Source organism: Myxine glutinosa, chromosome 4 (assembly GCF_964187855.1).
Source record: "Myxine glutinosa chromosome 4, kmMyxGlut1.1, whole genome shotgun sequence".
NCBI lineage: Eukaryota > Metazoa > Chordata > Myxini > Myxiniformes > Myxinidae > Myxine > Myxine glutinosa.
Genome location: NC_136264.1, coordinates 121,627,319 through 121,648,182, shown reverse-complemented (window position 1 = coordinate 121,648,182; position 20,864 = coordinate 121,627,319). Strand labels below are relative to the sequence as shown.

At 47.0% G+C, this 20,864-nt stretch overlaps 1 protein-coding gene across 5 annotated transcripts in view; it reads left to right on the top strand.

Moving 5' to 3' along the window:
* MEST (mesoderm specific transcript) overlaps nt 1–20,864 on the top strand; it is an 87,367-nt gene that overhangs the window by 32,677 nt on the left and 33,826 nt on the right. For 4 of the 5 annotated variants that reach the window (XM_068113285.2, XM_068113283.2, XM_078776350.1 and 1 more), the window contains 3 exons: nt 7,661–7,740; nt 8,020–8,097; nt 11,580–11,716. In XM_068113285.2, the coding sequence (XP_067969386.2) occupies nt 7,661–7,740; nt 8,020–8,097; nt 11,580–11,716 (295 nt within the window). The remainder of the gene's footprint in view (nt 1–7,660; nt 7,741–8,019; nt 8,098–11,579; nt 11,717–20,864) is intronic. The other variant, XM_068113284.2, reaches the window with a different exon arrangement.

Genomic DNA, 20,864 nt, shown 5'->3' with positions numbered 1-20,864 from the left:
TGAGCCCAATACGCCTTGGTCTGTGCCCCGAGGGGGGTGTCCTCTTCCCCCTTTGGTCTTTGCCCCAATTTGACCCAATTGAACACTGGCCCCAGGACAGGATCCTCCTGCTGGGCCATGCTCCATGCCAAAGTTCCGAATTCCTCATCTGCGGTTAGTGGCAAAATTGGCCCTCTCACCCGGGTTGCCCGGACAACGAGGGTCGGGTCCGAATCGCCCAATTGTTCCCTCTCCTCGTGTCTCGCACAAAATTTGCAGTTTTCCCCCAGACAAGGACGCCGAGAGAGTGCGTCCGCATTACCATGGGCCTTCCCGGCCCTATGGGCCACATCAAAATCGTACTGCTGCAACTTTTCCAACCACCTTGCAATTTGGCCCTCTGGTTCCTTGAACCGAAGGAGCCATTGCAAGGAGGAATGGTCAGTTCTAACCAAAAATTTCCGCCCGTACAAGTACGGGTGGAAATGGTTCATGGCAGCCAGCATAGCCAATAACTCTTTGCGAGTGACGCAATAATTTCGCTCGGGCCTACTTAAGGCCCGACTATAGTAACCAATCACTCTCTCCACGCCCTCCTGTGTCTGAGACAAAACTGCGCCCAATCCTTCCTGGCTCGCATCCGTGTCCAGGGTAAATGCCCCGTTGCTAGTGGGGTAAGCTAGAAGGGGTGCGGATGTTAGACACCCCTTCAATTTTTGGAAGGCCTCGTGGCACTCCCGTGTCCAATTAAATCGCGTCCCCTTCTCCGTAAGCCGGTGGAGGGGACGGGCCAACTCCGCAAATTTCGCCACAAAGCGCCGGTAGTAGGAGCAGAGTCCCAAAAATCCCCGCACCTCTTTGATGGTACGTGGTGCGGGCCACTCCTCTACCGCTTTAATTTTGTCTGGGTCCGTTTTTACCCCCTCGCAACCGATGACGTGGCCTAAATAGGCCACCTCCTTGGCAAACAAGGTGCACTTACTCGGGTTCAGCTTCAACCCTGCCTGTCTGAGGCATACGAACACCTGGTCAAAATTAGCTACTGCCTGGGGGAACGTTTTGGCATGTACTAGGACGTCATCCAGGTACACCAGGCATGATTGCCATGGCATGCCGCCTAGTACATGCTCCATCAATCTTTCAAAGGTGGCGGGGGCGTTACACAAACCAAACGGCATCACAGTAAACTGATACAGTCCCTTACCTGTGGAAAATGCCGTTTTCTCCTTCCCTGCCCTATCCATCTCCACCTGCCAATACCCACTCTTGAGGTCCAAAGTTGAGAACCAATTTGAGCCCGCAACGGCATCGAGGGTGTCATCAATCCTTGGCAGGGGATATGAGTCCTTGAGTGTCACGTTGTTTAGCTGGCGATAGTCCACGCAGAACCGCGTGGTCCCATCCTTCTTTTTGACCAGCACAACAGGTGACATCCAAGGACTTCCCGAGGGCTCGATCACGCCTGCGTCGAGCATTTTTTCAACCTGCTCGTCAGCTTCCGCCCTCTTGCTCCAAGGGAGCCGTCGGGCGGCCTGACGAATAGGCCGGGCCTCACCGGTGTGGATCTGATGTTTCACCAGGCCCGTACGTCCAATATCCTCGGTGGACAGGGAGAAGAGGTCCAAATGGGACCCAACCAGTTTGTGTAAGGCCTCCCTCTGGGTACCTCCCAACTCTGGGTACGCTACTACGATTTACCATCTCGCAAATGGGATCGGGCCAATTCCTACTTCTTATTGAAGGCTCCCCCCGGGGCCGGCTCGGCTGGACGTTCTCGCCCCTCACTGTCGCGACTTCCTCAACTGGGGTGCAGCCAGCTACCCTCGTGCCCCTTACTATAGTGCGTGGTTCTGTACTTATATTTATGACTCGGACGGCCACTACCGGTCCGTCCGTTTTTACAAGGGTGCGGCCCACGATTAAACCCGGTATGGACTGCGCTGCCACCGGTTCGACCACGCCGCAGGACTCCTGCCATGTTGGGCGAGCTGCCCACCGGGCCGGCACTATCGCCTCGGCCCTTGGGGGAATGGTCACGGCCTCGGAAGCCTCCAGCTCCGCTCTCTCGGCCGTGCTCACTCCCCCTAACGGCAGCTCTTCTACTCCCACCTGCAGGATCCCCCGGCACAAGTCGATTTTACAACCGCTGGCAGTCAACAAATCCAACCCTATTAAACATGGGTCGCACACCTCCGCCACCCAAACATCTATCTCCCTCCTTACCGACCCTAACTTGAGGGTCACAGAACCACGCCCTATGATCGGGGCCGTTACCCCGGTAGCAAGTTGCAAACTATAATTTTGCAGGCGCTGGATCTTATCCCAGCCACCTGCGCTCGAATCAAGGACCACAGGGCTGATGATCGTGGCGCTAGCTCCTGTGTCCACTACGGCGTCTACCCCCACGCCGGCAATTTTGCATCTGATTGTCAGGCTACCGGTTCCAATTTGGCCACAATAAATGACCTGTAGCGTCAATGAGGGCTCTCCTCCATCCTCTTCTGCCGAACACCGCCCTACGTGCCCGACACCTTCTAGTTTCCCGGGGTCTGGCGGGGGGGTGTCTGGGGTCGGCTAACCCGCTCCCCCCTGGGCGGAGTTGAGGACCTCAACCGCCGGGGATCATCCCGGCGCGTGGCTCGACAGTGCCGAGCCAGGTGACCCAGACGGTTGCAAGTATAGCACCTCACCTGATAAGGTGCTTGTCTCCGGAATTCCAAATTTCCCCCCCTGTAGGTCCCAATTGGATTACCCGCTCGTGGTCCACCGCGGGCCACCTCCGGGGCCGCCTGCCATGGTCCAGGTCCCGCCAGGCGCTGGTCCACCAGCCTCCGGACCATGCCCGCCAGGTCAGGACTCACGTCGGGGGCGGGCCCCCTAAGGGGTCCGCCCTCCATCGGGGGTCCCACCTGGCGGACCGCCATTGCGTGACGCTCGCTCCCCCGGGCCAGGGGCCTCGCTGCTTCCCAACGGGCCGCAGCGTCAGCCGCCTGGCTCAGAGTCTGCGGGCGCCACATGGCGAGCTGTTGCCGGAGCTCAATATCCGGGAGGGCCTGGATAAAATGGTCCAGCGCCAGGCTTTCCCGGGAATCCGCTGCCATGCTAACATGTGCGATCCCCACTGCGCGGCGAATGTCGTGGGCAAGTTCCCCGATGGCTTCCTGGGGCTTGCGTTTTCGCAGCGCGAGCTGAGCTTTAACAAGCTCGCTCTGCTGTTCAATGCCGAATCGATTAATTAGGGCGTCGCGGAGGGCTGGCAGGGTGAGAGCACCCGCTGGTAATGCCGTCAGCACCTCCGCCGCCGCGCCGCGCAATGCGGCCACCAGGTGTACTCCACCTTCGTCCTCACCCCAACCGTTGCCCTTACACACACAGTCAAACTGCGCCAGGTACGCGCGTAGATCACTCTTGCCGTCATACGGCGCGAGTGGGACCTTGTGGGACCACCTCGTATGCGAGTCGTTGCCCGCCTGCCGGACCCCGTGCGTCGCCCCTTGCGGGGTCAGCGCAGGGCCGAACCGGCCGGGCCCCCACAGTACATTACCCCCAAGGGGCTCTCGTGCCTCCCCTGTCCCTCTAACAACTACCCCTGTTGGTGTCGATGCATGGGTCACACTTCCCTCAACCCGCTACCCATTCCATACCACCACAACCTTGCTCACCCACACCTCGCACCTCTCGTTCCATACCCTCCGGACCAGCCATACACCTCACTCTTGGCCTCTCACGAACATCCGGGTCTATCTCGACCCCCAAGCTTATTAAATCACCTGGCGCATCATACGCACGACCATATTGGTCACCACTTACACCGGGTCCTCTTTCTCTTCGCTTCTCCTCCATCACCTGCGAATCCCTCATCCGGTTAATGAGCACATCATCACGATCCGAACACAGACTTTGGACCAATTCTTTTACTTCCTCCTTTATCTCTTTCTTATCCTCTCTCCGTCGCTTCTTAATTTCGCTCACCCCTTCTTCCACTTCTTCTAATTTCTGCTTCACCTCCTTCATCTCCTCGTGCGCCCCCTTAAGTTCTTCCTCTAACTCCACCTTATTTTTTTCGATGTGCTCCCGCACCTCCCGCTCTTTAACCTCCATCACCTCTACCACTTTGTTCATTTTCCTCGTCAGGTCCTCATGTACCGTCTGACACTCTTTTTTAATTCCCCCTACGTCCTTTTTCATCTCCTTCTGTGTCGATTTTAAACCCTCTATTACCGCTGTGTTCTTCTTTACCTGGTCCCCCAACTCCTTTTGTCCCACTGTCAGTTGTTCTACTCCCAGCGTCAACTCCTCTATACCACCTTGCAATTTTACAGTCCCCTTTCTCACCTCCTTCTCCATGCGCTCCTTACAGTGCCTCACCTCCTCGCGCACTCCTCCGACCTCCTCACTCACACCTCTTCTGATCTCCTCTCCCATCACTTGCATCTCCTGCCCAGATGCCACCCTCATCTGCTCCATTTCCTCCCTATGAGCATCCAATTTAGTTTCTACCCCCATTCTGACCCCCTCTATCTGCTGCCCCATTTTTTTAACTTCCCTTTCCGCTTGGTCCCTCATGTCCCTCAATTTGCCTTCCATACTGTTTTCTAACCCCTCTAACCCCTTTTGCATCCCTTCCATTTGATTCTCTTGAGCGGCCATTCTGTTTTCTACCCCCATTAACCCCTCCTGTATTTCCCCTAATCTATTGTCTAATCCCTCTATTCTACTCCCTAACCCTCCGATCTGGGCCCCCATGTCCTCCCTCAATTTCTCGCTATTGGACCCCATTTGGCCCTCCAATCGCTCACCCTGAGCATCCATCCGGTTCCCCATTACCCCCATTTGGCCCTCCAATCGCTCACCCTGAGCATCCATCCGGTTCCCCATTACCCCCATTTGGCCCTCCAATCGCTCACCCAATCGCTCACTATCAGCCTTCATTTGCTCGCTATTCTGGGCCATAAGGGCCTTCATTTGTATTAAAAAAAGGTCCAAATCTACCGGTGGCGCTACTACGGTCGCGGGCGCGGTCGCCGTGGCCATGTGCGAGGCGCCATTTTGCGCGCCCGTAACCTCGTGCGCGACGACGCTATTTTGCGAACCTGCCACCCTCACTGCTTCGCTCTCCTCTTGTCCCTCAATTTGGTCCTGGATCGACCCTGCCTCACTCTCCTCTACCGGAACCCAGCCGTCTTGATCTGCCATAGCGCGACTTTCAAAATTCGGGTTTTTATTTTTGTAAAACACAATCAAATTTCGGTCACTTGTAATTTTGAGCGCTTTAAGCGCGCTTCGGGTCCGATCTCACTCCTCGACACCAATTGTTACAGACGCGGTGTTAGATGTTAGTTTACCGAGCGGTTTGGTATTACCGCGTCCGCACAGTTACTCCCCAATTATAACCCTATCCCGCCCGATTCCACTCGAACGTTGGCCGAATCGCGCTACGCTAAATCAATGAAGGAAAGGACACAACGGCTGGGATAAATGCAACGACACAAGGGGTACAGTTCTCAAGACCTCCGGAGGAGGATATAATATTGGTGATGCAGAAACGGGTAGATTACACGGTAAGAGGTAAAGCACAGAAAGATGGGCACTTAGACACAGTCTTATCTATCCCCGACAGACCACAGCCAAACGGGACAAGACTGACTTACACGGGGATTGATGGCGGGGAAGGACAGGCAGTCGATAGCTCAAGGTGCACCTTGGCTCAGGGGCAGAATCAACACGGTCCGGTCCAGAGATGCGGGGAGGTATTGTCGCGCTCGGAGGTGGCGTCCTCTTCTCTCCAAGCTGAGGCGCATCTGACATCACCTCCGTCTTCCTGCGCATGCCCAGCGGGGAGTGACACGCCCTCGGCTCGTTAGCTCCGCCCCAGATGGAATCGGTCCGCCGCTTCTATTGGGTGCGGGGGTTACCGGGCTCCGCCCTTGACGAGGAGCTGACAGCGAGCCCCTGCGTGGTAACCCCGTCGGAGCACATGTTCAATGGCGGCTAACCAAGCCGGAGTGAGGACGCACACTCCCCGCGCCGCCGCCGCTGTTGTTGTAGTTGTTGTACCATGAGGAAGAGCTGCGGGGAGGTATTGGGAGGTCCTAAACTTTTTAACGGTGCCATACAATCACATTCTGGTGCAACGAAGAGTCAGAATTAATGGAAACGAGTCCTTAACTGACATAGACTAAGAATAACTAGCAAGATGTCCTATAGTTGTCTACGTGAGATGCGGTGAACCTGGGTGCGACATTTAATGGGGGAAATAGGGGAAGGTCGGTTCTACAGAGTGTTGTTTACAGAAAATGGGACTAGGGAATGGGGGATTGGGGATAGTTGGGAAGTATTGGGGAAATAGGGGAATATTTACAAGCGGATATGGATGGATGTAAATCCCATATCCGCAACAATACCTTTAGTCAGTGTAGTATACTGTTTAGTCTACCAGGTGAGCACCAGGGGTATTGCCCCTATGTTTTAGGGCTTCCTCTTGAGTGTAAATCGAGGAGTTCCTGCACTTTGGCTCTGAATTCATCCCGATCACGCATGCAGAGAGGAGTGAGATAATATTTAAGCGGTGAAGCTGCTTCAGTATTTGGCTTTGTCCGTCTCTCTGTCAAAAATGAAGACGAAGAAGAACATTTCTAAACCACCGTGTTTAACTCTAAAGGGTTCTAAAGCGTAATTCTAAGAGGTTATAAAGGGTAATTCTAATGGGTTCTAAAGGGTATTATTAAAGGGTTCTAAAGGGTAATATTAAAGGGTAATTCTAATGGGTTCTAAAGGGTAATTCTAATGGTTTCTAAAGGGTAATTCCAATGGGTTCTAAAGGGTAATTCTATTGGATTCTAAAGGGTAATTCTAATGGTTTATAAAGGGTAATTCCAATGGGTTCTAAAGGGTAATTCTATTGGTTTCTAAAGGGTAATTCTATTGGTTTCCAAAGGGTAATTCCAATGGGTTCTAAAGGGTAATTCTATTGGATTCTAAAGGGTAATTCTAATGGTTTATAAAGGGTAATTCCAATGGGTTCTAAAGGCTAATTATAATGAGTTTCATTTGTTTCTAAGCAGTGCCTATTTCATATTAAAAATGCCAAACTGAACCGCTTGCTACGGACACAGGTGCAATGTTTTTTTTTTTACTCCGTCTGCCTGTCTGGCAGTCAAGTATTATTGAAAATCAAGGACGTTTTTAAGGACATCATAAAGGACACAAACAACATGCATAAATAACTAATGTAACATGTTACATAAGGTGGTGTAAAAGACACTGCATCAATGGTGGTAACCTTCTATAATTTTTTTTGACAACCTTTAAAATGCTTATTTCATTTCAATTGCATTATATACTTGAACACTGTAGAACACAAATCGACTTTTTAAAACTTTCAAAACCCTTCCGTTTAGCAGTACTTGGATAAAATACGTCATCACGACCAATCAAATTTGCCGCTCGTAGATCCCGCCCATGTCATTGTTTCTCAAGACAGCGTGGCATAATGTGTTCTATGAACTCTGTGGCCAACAGAGTTGAGCATTGCTTTATTTTTGAAAATATTAATGTATGCATTGAAAATCTGAAAATGATGTCTTTTCCAAGCATTTATTTTCTGAATTATCAATCCAGTCCTAAATAAAGAGACAAGCACGAGTCCACTTCATCAATTTGTTTTTGTTTTGACCTTCAGATGTACGTGGTTATCCAGGCAACGGAGATGCTCTCATTCTGCTTCATGGCTTCCCCACCTCCAGCTATGATTGGTCCAAGGTCGGAAAGTGTTATCCTTCACATATAAATGCTCTTTAATACGTATCTGCCAACATTCTGAAAAAGTGTGCCTATTTGAAAATTATATAATGTTATATTGGTATCTGAAAAACATTCTCAATCAAGTTGATTTAAATTTTTTCACTGCACAATAGTTTTTACATCCTCACACAACAAAGCAGCGTAGAAAAACTTTGTTTTGCTCTTCTTGATGCAACTCTGTTTATGATGGCCTTGAGGTGATTCATGAGACTTGAATCTGTCCTGTGTTTACTGCAGGTATGGGATGTATTGAGTCAGAGATATACACGTGTCATCTTGCTGGACTTCCTGGGCTTTGGATTTAGTGCAAAACCGGTAGGTGATGTAACGGCAGTAAAATTGATGAGCCTTAAATGGGCGATAGGGGAAATGTTACAACCATAATTCATATTTTATGTGTTTTTTTTTTTTTAGAATACAAGATCGAGGCTCGTGTAAGAGCTAACACATTAAACACAAAAAAACATAAACGGACACATAAAACATATAATAAAGGGAGCGGGAGACAAGATGGGGAGAGAGAGGGAAGCACACAAGCACAACAACAGTAGAGAACAGGGATATCGGTAGATCTGTGGAAGGGAGAGGATTGGGGGTTGGGGGCGGGGGGGGGGAACACGCTATAAAACAAATTGATACTACTAGGAATTTCAGGAATGAAGTCGGCGATTGAAAGAGGTGTATTATTTATATCTGCTTAATTTCCATAATTTTTTTTATTGTTGGAACTTCTAACTAGTGTCACAATAACTACTTCCACCACCGAACGGTGGATGGAGGTTATGATTTCACCACTGCGTGCCTGTCTGTTTGTTTGTTTGTCTGTGAGCAGGATATCTCAAAGAGTTATGGATGGATTCAGATGAAATTTTGGTGGACAGGTTGGGTGTATGACAAGGACGAATTGATTCGATTTGGATGAAGATCCGGATCTTGATACTACAATTTTAAAATTGTAAAAGTTAATCTTCATAATTGAGAGATTGGGTCACAACCCACACAACCTATACATAGGGATATATATAAGGATATTTCAAAAAGTTTTGGATGGGTTATTATATAATTTGGTGTATGAGTTGGTTAGGTGACAATAACAAGCTGATTAGATTTTAGTTCAGGCCCGAATCCAAACCCAGCCTATCAGTGGGATACAAAACATAAACTCTTCAGCCTGGCGGAGGTATGCGCTCTACCGAGTGCCGTTCTAGTACTTGTAATGCAACTGGTATTTGCAATCATGCCAGAGTTTAGATGCGCAGGCCAGCCGAGTGGTAGGGAGATTGTATAGGAATTGCATTGAGATTGTATAGGAATTGCATGGAGAGTGAATAGGAATTGCTTTGAGAGGAACTGAAACTAGAACAATGATAACAAGAGGAGCTGAAACTAGAACAATGATGACAGCAACAATACTGCGTTTTAATTACCGTTGTGGTTTGGAATGGACTTGGCCACATGCGCTGCTCGTGGCGTGCGCTCTTTCCATTTAGTGCACAGGAGGATGATTGACGAACCAAAATAAAGACATAAGTAGAAAAATATATAGCTTTAATGAAGAACTAAACGGGGATGATAATTCAAGCACAAGGAGGAGGGAGTTGGGGGGGAAGGGAAAGAATCATGGCAGTGAGGAAGACAATCCTTATTGCAAAAATAAATGGCTTGCCTACTTAAAACTATGCCTCACACAACAGGCACACACAAGAGGATAGAAAAGCAGGAGGGGACTGACATGGAATGCTGCTAGAGAGCACATCATGTCTCCTCCAGGGGTACTCCGCATGTCTTGTGGACACAGGGATCATGAGCTGCTCATTTGCACAGCTCATGGCTGCAGGCTCCCAGCTCAAGGTCTCTTCAGGGTGTAGTGGTTCAGCCCACAACGAGACTCCCATCTGGCCATAAAAACATTGCCTCAAACAGGGAACCATGATTGTCATGGGGCCTGCAAGGCTAACCCCCGCTATAGCGGGGAAAATGGCCTTAAAACGATCATTCATTCATTTCATTCACTTAGCTCAACTTGGCCATGCGTCTCGCCTGAATTCTTCCAGGCCCCGGCGCGCAGTCTCGACGCGGCTCTGGTGTTAGCGGGAAACCGTTTGGCGCGCGCGCACAAAGCCAGGCCTCGCTGCACGGTCCGCTCACTCCCGACCTGGTGCGCGAAACGAACGAGCAGGCGTGCAATTCGCTCTTCCAGCCGCGCCTGTCTTCGTCGTCCTTGCGCGTCAAACTCCTGGCCGCGATGAAGCCTTCCCCATGAACAAAGGACCACCGTCAGAGCAAAGAGTAGAACCAAGAAGCGAGAGAGGTGAGGGGCAAGAGGAAAGCGTGAGGGGCAAGAAGAAGAGAGAAAATGTCGGTCCGAGTCTTCTTTTATTAATCGTTTCATCACGTCATCTGTGCCTCTATACCAATGCCCACAGGCCACCGCTACATTGTCCAACTCTTCACCAATCCACACGCAGTCCACTCTCGTGATGCAGTCCTACTCGCCCTTCCCTCTACCAATCAGTGAGTTGCTTCTTACCCCGGCCTTCCTGTTGGTCAACTCCCACCCAATGCCTGTCCTTCTGGGCGTGTCTTCGGCCTGCTCGACCTTCGTGGTGATGTAGATGGTGGTGTCCTATCGGCAGTGCTCAGAACAGGCTTCTGGGTGGTTTTTATTATTGTTAGTGCAATTTATTGGGCACTTCCTGCGCTAGTGTCTATGATGCGGTGCCAAAAGAGATAAAGGATAAATCACATCGGGAATGACGAACAGGGAATTACTTAACCTAATCCCTGAGCTAACTAACATGTCCCGCCCCTCATGACGGGGACAAATATACAACTTCATCTGACATCCGGGCTAAACAGGTCCTCTACTTATTACATGATGGTGGTTCTTCTTTTTCACGACAGTCGGAGCATGCTACCTACACATATCTACCTGGTCTAAAGTATCCCTACCCCACCGACATAACATTATCATTGGCCCAGACATACATGAGCCCATCCAATCAGCGTGCAATCGTTCCTTGTGACAACATGCAGACCACGTCGTATGTCACGAAGGCCGTTGGTTATTATCTTTCCAGCCAAACCCTTGAAGTTCAAAACCCATTGGCCAAAACGCACACGAATCAGCCAAGGCACGCATGACTAGCCATGTGATGCCCGACACAGGGCCATGCTGAACGAGCATGTTCGACGAACAACTTCGCACTGGATTGAACACTTCAAATGGGGTTAATTACAGAAAATATAATATAGCACATTTAATAATAGTGCAACAACATCGGGATTAAGGGAATGGCGAGGTTCTATCCAAACACTCGATCTCTGATGATGCCAATTGTGGTAATTTAACGACACAGCTAATCTAGACACACACGTTAGGAGGTAACTAAATAATCAAATTAAATTATCACTTCCTCAGGACATTTTCGTTACAATATATTTATATAAAAAAATTGTACACATATTAATACACAATAATAAATCCCAATTGCCATTTGAACTGATCTGCTACAATGTGGTTGTAAAACAATTGAAGACCATAGAATTATAACCAGGCTAAGTCACATTTTAGTCATTTCGAGAAAAACGTGAAAAATATTTTGAAAAACGTGAAAAACGGGAAAAATAAAATAAAATGTGACTTAGCCTGGTTATAATTCTATGGTCTTCAATTTGTAAAAATCGAAATCAAATATTTGGAGTAAAATAACGTTCTTGAATGTTATGCATTTACATGTGTAATTGTAGAGCTAAAGGCTTCACATGACAGGCATGTTTCATGTACTTCCTTGTAGAAGGCCCATAAATACAGCATTGTGGAGCAGGCAGACATTGTGCAGAGTCTGTGTGACTACCTGGAAATAGTTGGCAAGAAGGTGCACATCATCAGCCATGATTATGGGGTTTCTGTGGCCCAAGAACTTCTTGCCAGGTGGATGTTTTTTTTTCAGTTACCTCTCAAAAGGATTTGAGGGTGTCAGTATTTTGTCATGGATTAGAACAAACAAGAGATCGAATTAAAAAAGAAAAAGGAAACGTACACGATGAGTTAATACAGTCACGTGAAAAAGTAAGTACACCCCATGTAAAGTTTTGACTTTTTCAACATATTTCAACACACAGCTATTTGATCTTCATTTCAACAATATTGATAGATAAAGGTGATATAAACCACCTTTAGAGGCCATTTTTCCCCGTGGTTGTTGTTTTTTGGTCCCCTTTTTGAAGCAATGTTTTACGGCCGGATGCCCTTCCTGCCGCCAACCCTTTTTGTCGCCTTTTACGACAAGCAGGGAATTACCAGTGAACTGGTTCTCAATTTGCCGACCTCGGAAGGATGACAGGCTGAGTCAACCCCCCTGGCGTTAATTCAGCAATCGACCGGGATTCAAACCCAGGATCCTAGGATCCTAAGCTGGCACCCTAGCCGCTATCCCAACACCAGGGACTTATAAAGGTGATATAAGATAACAAATATCATGAAACATTTACATTTTGTAGTCCATTGTATAATTTAAATAAACATAAATGGAAATTTCGCATGTGGAAAAAGTAAGTACCTATACATAGGGTGAGTACCTTTGGTGAGTACCAAAGTAAGTACCTTGGCTCTCGCAGGTGGTATTGCCCCCTTTGGCAGAAACAACCTCAAGTAGGCGTTTCTTATAACTGTCTGCCAGTCTATGACATCGACTGGGAGAAATTTTTGCCCACTCCTCCATGCAGAATTGTTTCAGCTGTGCGATGTTTGAGGGGTTTCTTGCATGCACAGCTCGTTTCAAATCCCACCACAACATCTCAATGGGATTTAGATCCGGGCTTTGACTTGGCCATTCCAGAACCCTCCATTTCTTTCTTTTCAGCCATTCCTTGGTGGATTTACTGGTATGTTTAGGGTCATTGTCATGTTGCAAGGTCCACCTTCGGTTGAGCTTCCACTTTCCGACAGATGGCCTCACATTATCCTCAAGCACCCTCTGGTACAACGAAGAATTCATAGTGTATTCTATGATGGTGAGCTGCCCAGGCCCTGATGCAGCAAAGCTGCCCCAAACCATAATATTTCCACCACCATGCTTTACAGTTGGGATTGTGGTCAAATGCTGTCTTTGGTTTTCGCCAAACATGTCTTCTGGTACTGTGGCCAAATAGCTCTACCTTTGACTCATCTTTCCAGAGCACATTGTTCCAGAAGTGCTGGTCTTTGCCTCTGTGTTCATTGGCAAACTTTAGTCTTGCCCTAATGTTCTTTCTGGACAGCAAAGGTTTCATCCTGGCACACCTCCCATGTAGATCAAATTTGTGCAGCCTCTTTCTGATGGTAGACTCGTGCACTTTGACATCAACAGTGGCAAGAGATACCTGTAGGTCCCGTGATGACATTCTGGGGATCCTCGAGAGTTCTTTCAGCATCTTGCGGTCTGCTCTCGGGCTGAACTTGCTGGGGCGGCCTGGCCTGAACAAGTTGGCAGTTGTTTGGAATCTTCTCCACTTGTAGATGATCTTCCGGACAGTCAAATGATTGATTTCAAATTGTTTGGAGATCTTTTTTAATCCCTTCCCAGACTCGTAGGCATCTATAACCTTCTTTCCGAAGGCCACAGAGAGCTCTTTTGATCTAGGCATGGTGACGCCGCACACTTCAACAACAAAGAGCAAACCAAACTAAATGTCTGAGGTTTAAATAAGACAGGTTCCTCCAAGATCCTCTCTAACGATGTTCTAATCATTTGCACCTGAGCTGGTGCACCTGATTCTAATTTTAGGTATTTGTAGTCGTGATAAATGTAGGGGTGTACTTACTTTTTCCACATGCGAAATTTGCATTTATGTTGATTTAAATTATACAATGGACTACACAATGTAAATGTTTCATGATATATATATATATATATATATATATTTTTTTTTGTATACAAGATCGAGGCTCGTGAAAGAGCTAACATTAATCACACAAAAAGACAAACCGACACACAAAACACAAAAAACAAGGGGAGCGGCAGACAAGATGGGGAGAGAGGGGGAAGGACACAAAAGAGAGGGGGAAGAGGGGGAAGGACACAAACACAACATTTGAGAGCAGGGACATCGGGAGGACTTGGGGGGAGGTGGGAGAGGATTAAAACATATGAACACTGCAAGGACTCTGGGGTGAATTACCGGGGGTAGAAAAGATCAAGGTTTTCGATGGGGGACGATAAGAGATGGTGGTGAACAGCTGTTTTAAAGACCTGGAGGGAGGAGTGGGATTGAAGGGAGTGGGGGAGTTTGTTCCAGAGGCGGGAGAAAAGGGGAATGAAAGAGTGAAGGTGAGCAGAGAGCCTAGACTTTGGCAGTTTAACCATAAGAGGGTTGCAGGCAGATCTTGTGCGACCTGAAGGAATATTGGGGGGACAGAGCACAGAGAGAGCTGGGGGAGCAAGGCCGGAGAGGAGTCGGTAGAAGACAGAAAGACCACCAACCTGCCTGCGGTGAGTGAGTGAAAGGCCCTCGGCGTTGACTACATCGCAGGAGATTCCAATGATTCTGAAAGCTTTGGCCTCAACAGCGTGAAGCTGAGCAAGGTGTGAGGCAGGAGCACCAGCCCAGAGGGGGGAACAGTATTCCATTGAGCTGCGGATGAAAGCCTTGTATGTGGTGAGGAGCTCAGGTGTGCCAAGGAAGGACTTCGCACGACGGAGGATGCCCAGTCGGCGACTGGCTTTGGAGGCCAGCTTGGAAATGTGGTTTTCCCAAGAAAGATCATGGCAGATAGTGAGACCCAAAAGCTTGAGCGACAGAACTTCTTGGAGAGGATTGTTGAGAAAGTAGATGGGAGGGTTGTCCAGTCGGTCCTTTCGGAGAGACATTGTAAGAGTGTGAGATTTGTCAGGATTGAAAGAGATGTTCCACTTGTTTGACCAGTCTGTGATTTTGTCCAGGTCTGCAGAGAGTGAGGAGGCTGCAGACTGCCGATCTGAGGGATGAGGAATGGAGCGACAGAGAGTAGAGTCGTCAGCAAAGAGATAGAGAGGATTTTCAAGAGAGTCAGAGAGATCATTGATGAAGACCAGAAAAAGCACAGGGCCCAGAACACTACCTTGGGGAACTCCAGCCTGAACAGGAAGAGGAGATGAGAGAAACCCATTCAGGGCCACACGTTGACTACGACCAGAGAGGAAGTCCGCCAGCCATGCGTGGAGATTTCCATGGATACCAAAGGAGGAGAGTTTGGAGAGCAGAGCAGGGTGCCAGACCGTATCGAAGGCACGTGAAATGTCAAGGGAGACGGCTCTAATTTCCTGTTTGGCGTTGAGGACCTCCATCCATTGTTGAGAAAGCAGAAGCAGCATGTCCAGAGTAGAGTGACCAGGTCTGAAACCAAATTGATGATCAGAGATCAAGCCATTGGAGAAGAGGAAAGATTTAATATCTGAAGCAATGATGGATTCCATGACTTTGCTGATAATTGGGAGAAGGCTGATTGGTCTGTAGTTGCTGGGATCTGTTTTTGCACCTTTTTTGTGCAAAGCGGTGATGTTGGCTGATTTCCAAGCAGATGGCAGATGACCTTGAGCAAAAGAGAGGGTGAAGAGAACAGAAAGAGGGAGTGAAAGAGCAGAAGAACATGATTTTAGGACCCGTGGGCTGATGCCGTCAGGACCAGTTGCAGAATCAGAGTCGAGGGTTGACAGAAACTTTTCCACCTTGTCAGGAGGAAAGGACACAGAGTCCAGGAGCAGCTGGGTACGACTGGGTACGGTGGGTACAGAGAGGGATGGGTTTGGGACACAAGATTTAGAGGCAAACACAGAGTTGAGGCATTCAGCTTTTTGTTATATATTTGTTATATTATATCACCTTTATCTTTCAATATTGTTGAAATGAAGATGAAATAGCTGTATGTTGAGATATGTTGAAAAAGTCAAAACTTTACATGGGGTGTACTTACTTTTTCACGTGACTGTACGTGACTTTTGAAATGACGTATTGATGCTAAGTGAGGCCGTTTGCGTGTGTGCGTGTGCGTGCGTGTGTGTGTGTGTGTGTGTGTGTGTGTGTGTGTGTGTGTGTGTGTGTGTGTGTGTGTGTGTGTGTGTGTGTGTGTGTGTGTTTGTGTGTGTGTGTGTGTGTGTGTGTGTTTAAAGTGACTCAGTTTTGCTTGCTGGGCACTTTTAACCTGCCAATTAACCTAAGTTTCAGCATTTAGACGAGAGAGTGGAAATTTCTAAATTGTTAACCATAATCGTTCTGTTCTTGAATGCAAACGGACTATGAGAAATATCTATGGATGGGAGGTGTCGAGTTCATACTATTTCCTGTCAAGACAAGCTATCAGAGGCAGAGGATATTTAATAACGCACATAACACGCACATGGACAAACATTTCTCCTTTTACCAATAAATAAAAAAATCTAATATTATTACCTCCACCACCCAAGGTGGATGGAGGTTATGTGTTCACCCCTGTCTGTCTGTTTGTTTGTCTGTCAACAAGATATCTCAAAAAGTTGTGGACGGATTCGGACGAAATTTGGCAGAGATGTAGTGTATGTGACAAGGACGAAATTATTATATTTTGGTGAAGATCCGGATTCGGATCCAGCTAGTATAATTTTTTTAAGTGATTCTTCATCATTGGGAGATATGACCAAAAGCGATATATATATACAGACTTGGCATTTAATATGGAATATATATTTTTTCTTGACTTGGGTTTACTTTCTTAATTCAGTATATCAATCTGGTGAGTTTCTTTTACACTTTGGTGATTTATTTGTTAAAAGAACCATGTCACTGATTGTCTGTCGCAGCAAGAAGTCAACAACAGGATTATATCACAGGTGGCGTGGCAAAATGTACGGACAGGTGCATTTGATGATTGGCTTCACAGTCGGGTATACAAGGGCTGTTGCGTTCTGTATTAGTGGAAAACAACTGCTGCACGTCTCCAAAAGTTATTGCCGCTTCCTCTGGAGATGGTCCGTCAACTCGACAATGCTGTTTGTCATGGTGTGGTGGCTTTACGAACAGCGTGCTATTGCTCGGCAGTATGGCATCACTCAAGGTCAGGTGTCAAACGAAATGCTCAGAGGGGTGTCCCTACTCCAATACCGAGGCCAGGATGTCCCCGCAGAACCACAAGGAGGGATGATCGCCAGCTGCACCGGTTGGTCCGCAATGGCCGTACCAAGTCAGCTAATCGGCTTAGGGCTGAGTGGCAGCAACTGACAAATGTGCCTGTATCCAGAAGGCTAGTCAACCAACGACTGGTTCAAGCAGGCTATCGTGCCAGGCGTCCCCTGAGAAAGCCACGCCTGACCAGACAACACCGCCAGCGCCGATTGCAGTGGGCCAGAGAGCACCGTCAATGGCAGCCAGGACAATGGAATCACGTGACTTTCAGTGACGAGTCTAGATTTCTGGTCTATCGTCAAGATGGTCATGTCCGAGTGCGCAGACAAGTGCATGAAGCCTACAACAAAGATTGTATAGTGCCTAGAGTCCAAGCTGGAGGTCGTGGGGTGACCGTTTGGGCTGCTTTTCATGCGGGGGGCAAAACTGACCTGGTTGTTCTGAATGGAAACCTGAACCAGTTCAAGTACAGGGCCATTCTGGAAGAAACATTGCTTCCATTTGCTCGTGCAGCCTTTTGAGGAAACTTTGTCTTCCAAGATGACAATGCACGGCCTCATCGTGCTCGCATGATCCAACACTTTCTTGCTGACCATGGTGAAGAGCATATGGAGTGGCCTGCCATGTCCCCGGATATGAATCCGATAGAGAACTTGTGGGCAGAATTATTGCGTCAAATCGACAACTTGGACTAGCAGCCGACCTCTGTGCGTGAATTGCAGCAGACTATTGTCACTGCATGGCAAGCGATTCTTGTCCAAAACTTGGCAGATCTCGTGAACAGCATGCCTCGACGTGTACGTGCTCTCCTGAATGCTCGTGGGGGTTACACGAAGTACTGAACTGTAATTTTACTGTCCGTAATCCCAGTCGTAATTTAACTTTTGTTTTTGTTAAAAAATTTTTTTGCCTAATGTGCAAAATAAAGAGATACTTCTGGAAAACGTACAGAAGTTTAACACAGTACTGTCCGTGAATTGAGTTCGATATCAGTTTACATCACTTTCAAGGATCAATTTATTTGTTTCGAAATGTCAAATGTGGTTTTTGTTTCTTTTAAAGGTCACATTAACAAAATCTAGAATAATTTCAACATAATTCCAATGAACTTTTGGTTCTAAGGCATCTTGGAAAAGTAAGTTCACCCCCACAAAAAAATATTCCATATTAAATGCCAAGTCTGTGTATATATATATATATATATATATATATATTGTTACGGAACCCAACGTCGGCCTCTTTCCCCCTTATCGAGGGGGGATTAATCCCCTCGTCTATGACTGACCGACGTGGTCTCAAGGGTATGACGTCACGCCCGGTCAGCGCTGGGTAGGGTATTAGGCCCAACCGTCCTATGACCTAAATACCAGCGCCTCCCGGTACGCAAGGAAACACCCCCCCGCTCACGGCCGCAGCGTAATAGATTGGTTGCGCCGAGCGAAGCGAACTGCGGCGTGAGCCATTTATCAAAGGGGCTAAACCCGATTCATATTCGTTGGCCGAATCGCGCCACGTATACTCAATTTGGAAACCTCTAAAGCGACCGAACGTGAAGAAGAAGACAAGGTAGGAAGAACAGGGATTTATTATTATTTACACACAACTAAAGGAAGAAAAGAAATCAAAGTAATATACAAGGAAATGGAGGATTCAGAAGGACACAGTGCAAATACTAGCTTATACTATACAGTCTTACTTAACCCCAGGGACAAGACACACAGAACAAACTCACGTACACGAATGGGGAATTGCAGAGTGGATTGGCTGGAGGGAGAGGAAGGTAGAACCACAAGCCTGGAAGGTTGAGCAGGGCGCACAGCAAGCAGGTCCTTTCCGGGCTGGGAGCGAGCAGGGCAGCGGCAGCACACATATATTGGTCGTTCCACGCGGCAGGGCTCGTTCTTTCGTTGACACGCCTCGGGCTCTTGTCATCTGCTCCGGTCCTCTCCTTCTCTCTTGCGCGATCGTCGCGCACATATATCATCCCTCAAACGCGGGCGTGACATGCCCTCCTCTTTGGGTACCCCCCCCCCCCCCCGTGCTCTGTTTCGTTGCCTTATATGGCAATGCCACGGTCGTGCTACCTTATTTGGGCATGGAGTCGAACAGCACGCCCCTCGTGGTGAGCCACGGGCTTGTCTCCTTATTTGGTCATGGGGCCGAACAGCCCCGCCCCTCCTGTCCAAACAGAGCACGGAGCACATATCCATCCTAGCAGCGAACGCCGCTTTCAAAGCCAGGCCAGTTGAGGGGGCGCGCACCCCACGCTTGTTAAGCTTCGTTACCCAGAGAGGGAGAGTTTGGTTGGGAAATGTAATTATTGAAGGGGAGGTATCCTTATTTGATTCGGTGCAATGGAGTGTCAATTACTGGGCAACAGAGTCATAAACTGGAACACATAATAAGGGAATAACTATTTAGAGGCTCTAAGATTGGCTAGGTGTATGCGATGAATTAACTAATGGGGTCGACCTTTGACCTTTACCATTATGGGGGTATTTACACAGATTCACTACATTTACAGAGGGTGATATTTACAACAATTATACAGGATTCTCAAATCCGTTACAATATATATATATATATATATATATATATATATATATATATATATATATATATATATATATATATATATATATATCTATATATATATTAAAAAAAAAAAAAAAAAAAAAAAAAAAAATATATATATATATATATATCAGGGTATCTCAAAAGGTTGTGGACGGATTTGGACGAATAAACAGTCAGGTTCACTATGTCAATAAATTATATGTCGTTCAAAATCATGGTAGATTAGCAAACCGATACATTTTTGGAAAGGTTATAGCATAAGGAAACTAAAAATCAATGTTTACATTTGGAGAGATACCTGTATGGCGGCCATTTTGGATTTTCAAAATGGCCACTGTAAAATACATATTTGGTCTATTTCTGCCTCTAATTACCCTAAAAACTTTTTAAAATATACTAAACCTATATTTTCAGGGACAAGGAATCCAATGAAAGTATCAAATTAGTGCTATGGGGATAATGGTAAGACACGAATCAAAGGTTTTGAATTGCAAAATACTGTCTTTATATTCGCGATAAGTTGCATAATCAAATACATGTTATCATTTTGTACAGGCAGTTAATAACATCAAAATGTGTCACAATAATTCATATCACCAAACATACACAGGCAGTCAGCAAAATCATATATACACATGCAGTCAGTATAACTTCACATCTACACAGGCAGTCAATGACAAAATATACACAGGCAGTCAATGGCATCAAACATACACGATTACAGAATATGCCATTTAGAGTTCGTCATCACTGTCCTGTGTGTCGTATCCGACAATATAGTCCGCATCGTTTTCACAGTCCGTTCCACACAAGCAAAGGTCGGTCAAATTGATTGGCAAATCGAATTGGTCGAATGGTCGATCGAATCGAATTCGATGAATCGAATCGAATCGATCGAATTGGTCGAATGGTCGATCGAAGCGATTGGTCGAATGGTCGAATTGGTCGAATGGAATTGGTCGAATTGGTCGAATCGAATTGGTCGGAATTGGCAAATGTAAACATTGATTTTCAGATTTTCCATGTAATAACGTTTCCAAAAATGTATAGGTTTGCTAATCTACCATGATTTTGAACGAAAAAACATAGTGAACCTGACTAGAAATTTGGCAGAGAGGTTACGTATGCAACGCGGATGAATTGATTCAATTTTGGTGAAGATTCGAATCCGGATCCAGACCAGAGAATTTTTATAGTTATTTTTCACCATTGATTGATAGGGATATATATATATAGCAGGATATCCCAAAAAGTTATGGACCGATTTTGATGAAACATGGTGGAGAGGTTGGGTGTGTGACAAGGACTAATCGATTCGATTTTGGTGAAAATCTGAATATGGATTTGGATACGAGATTTATTTAATTTCTAAGTGATTCTTCACCATT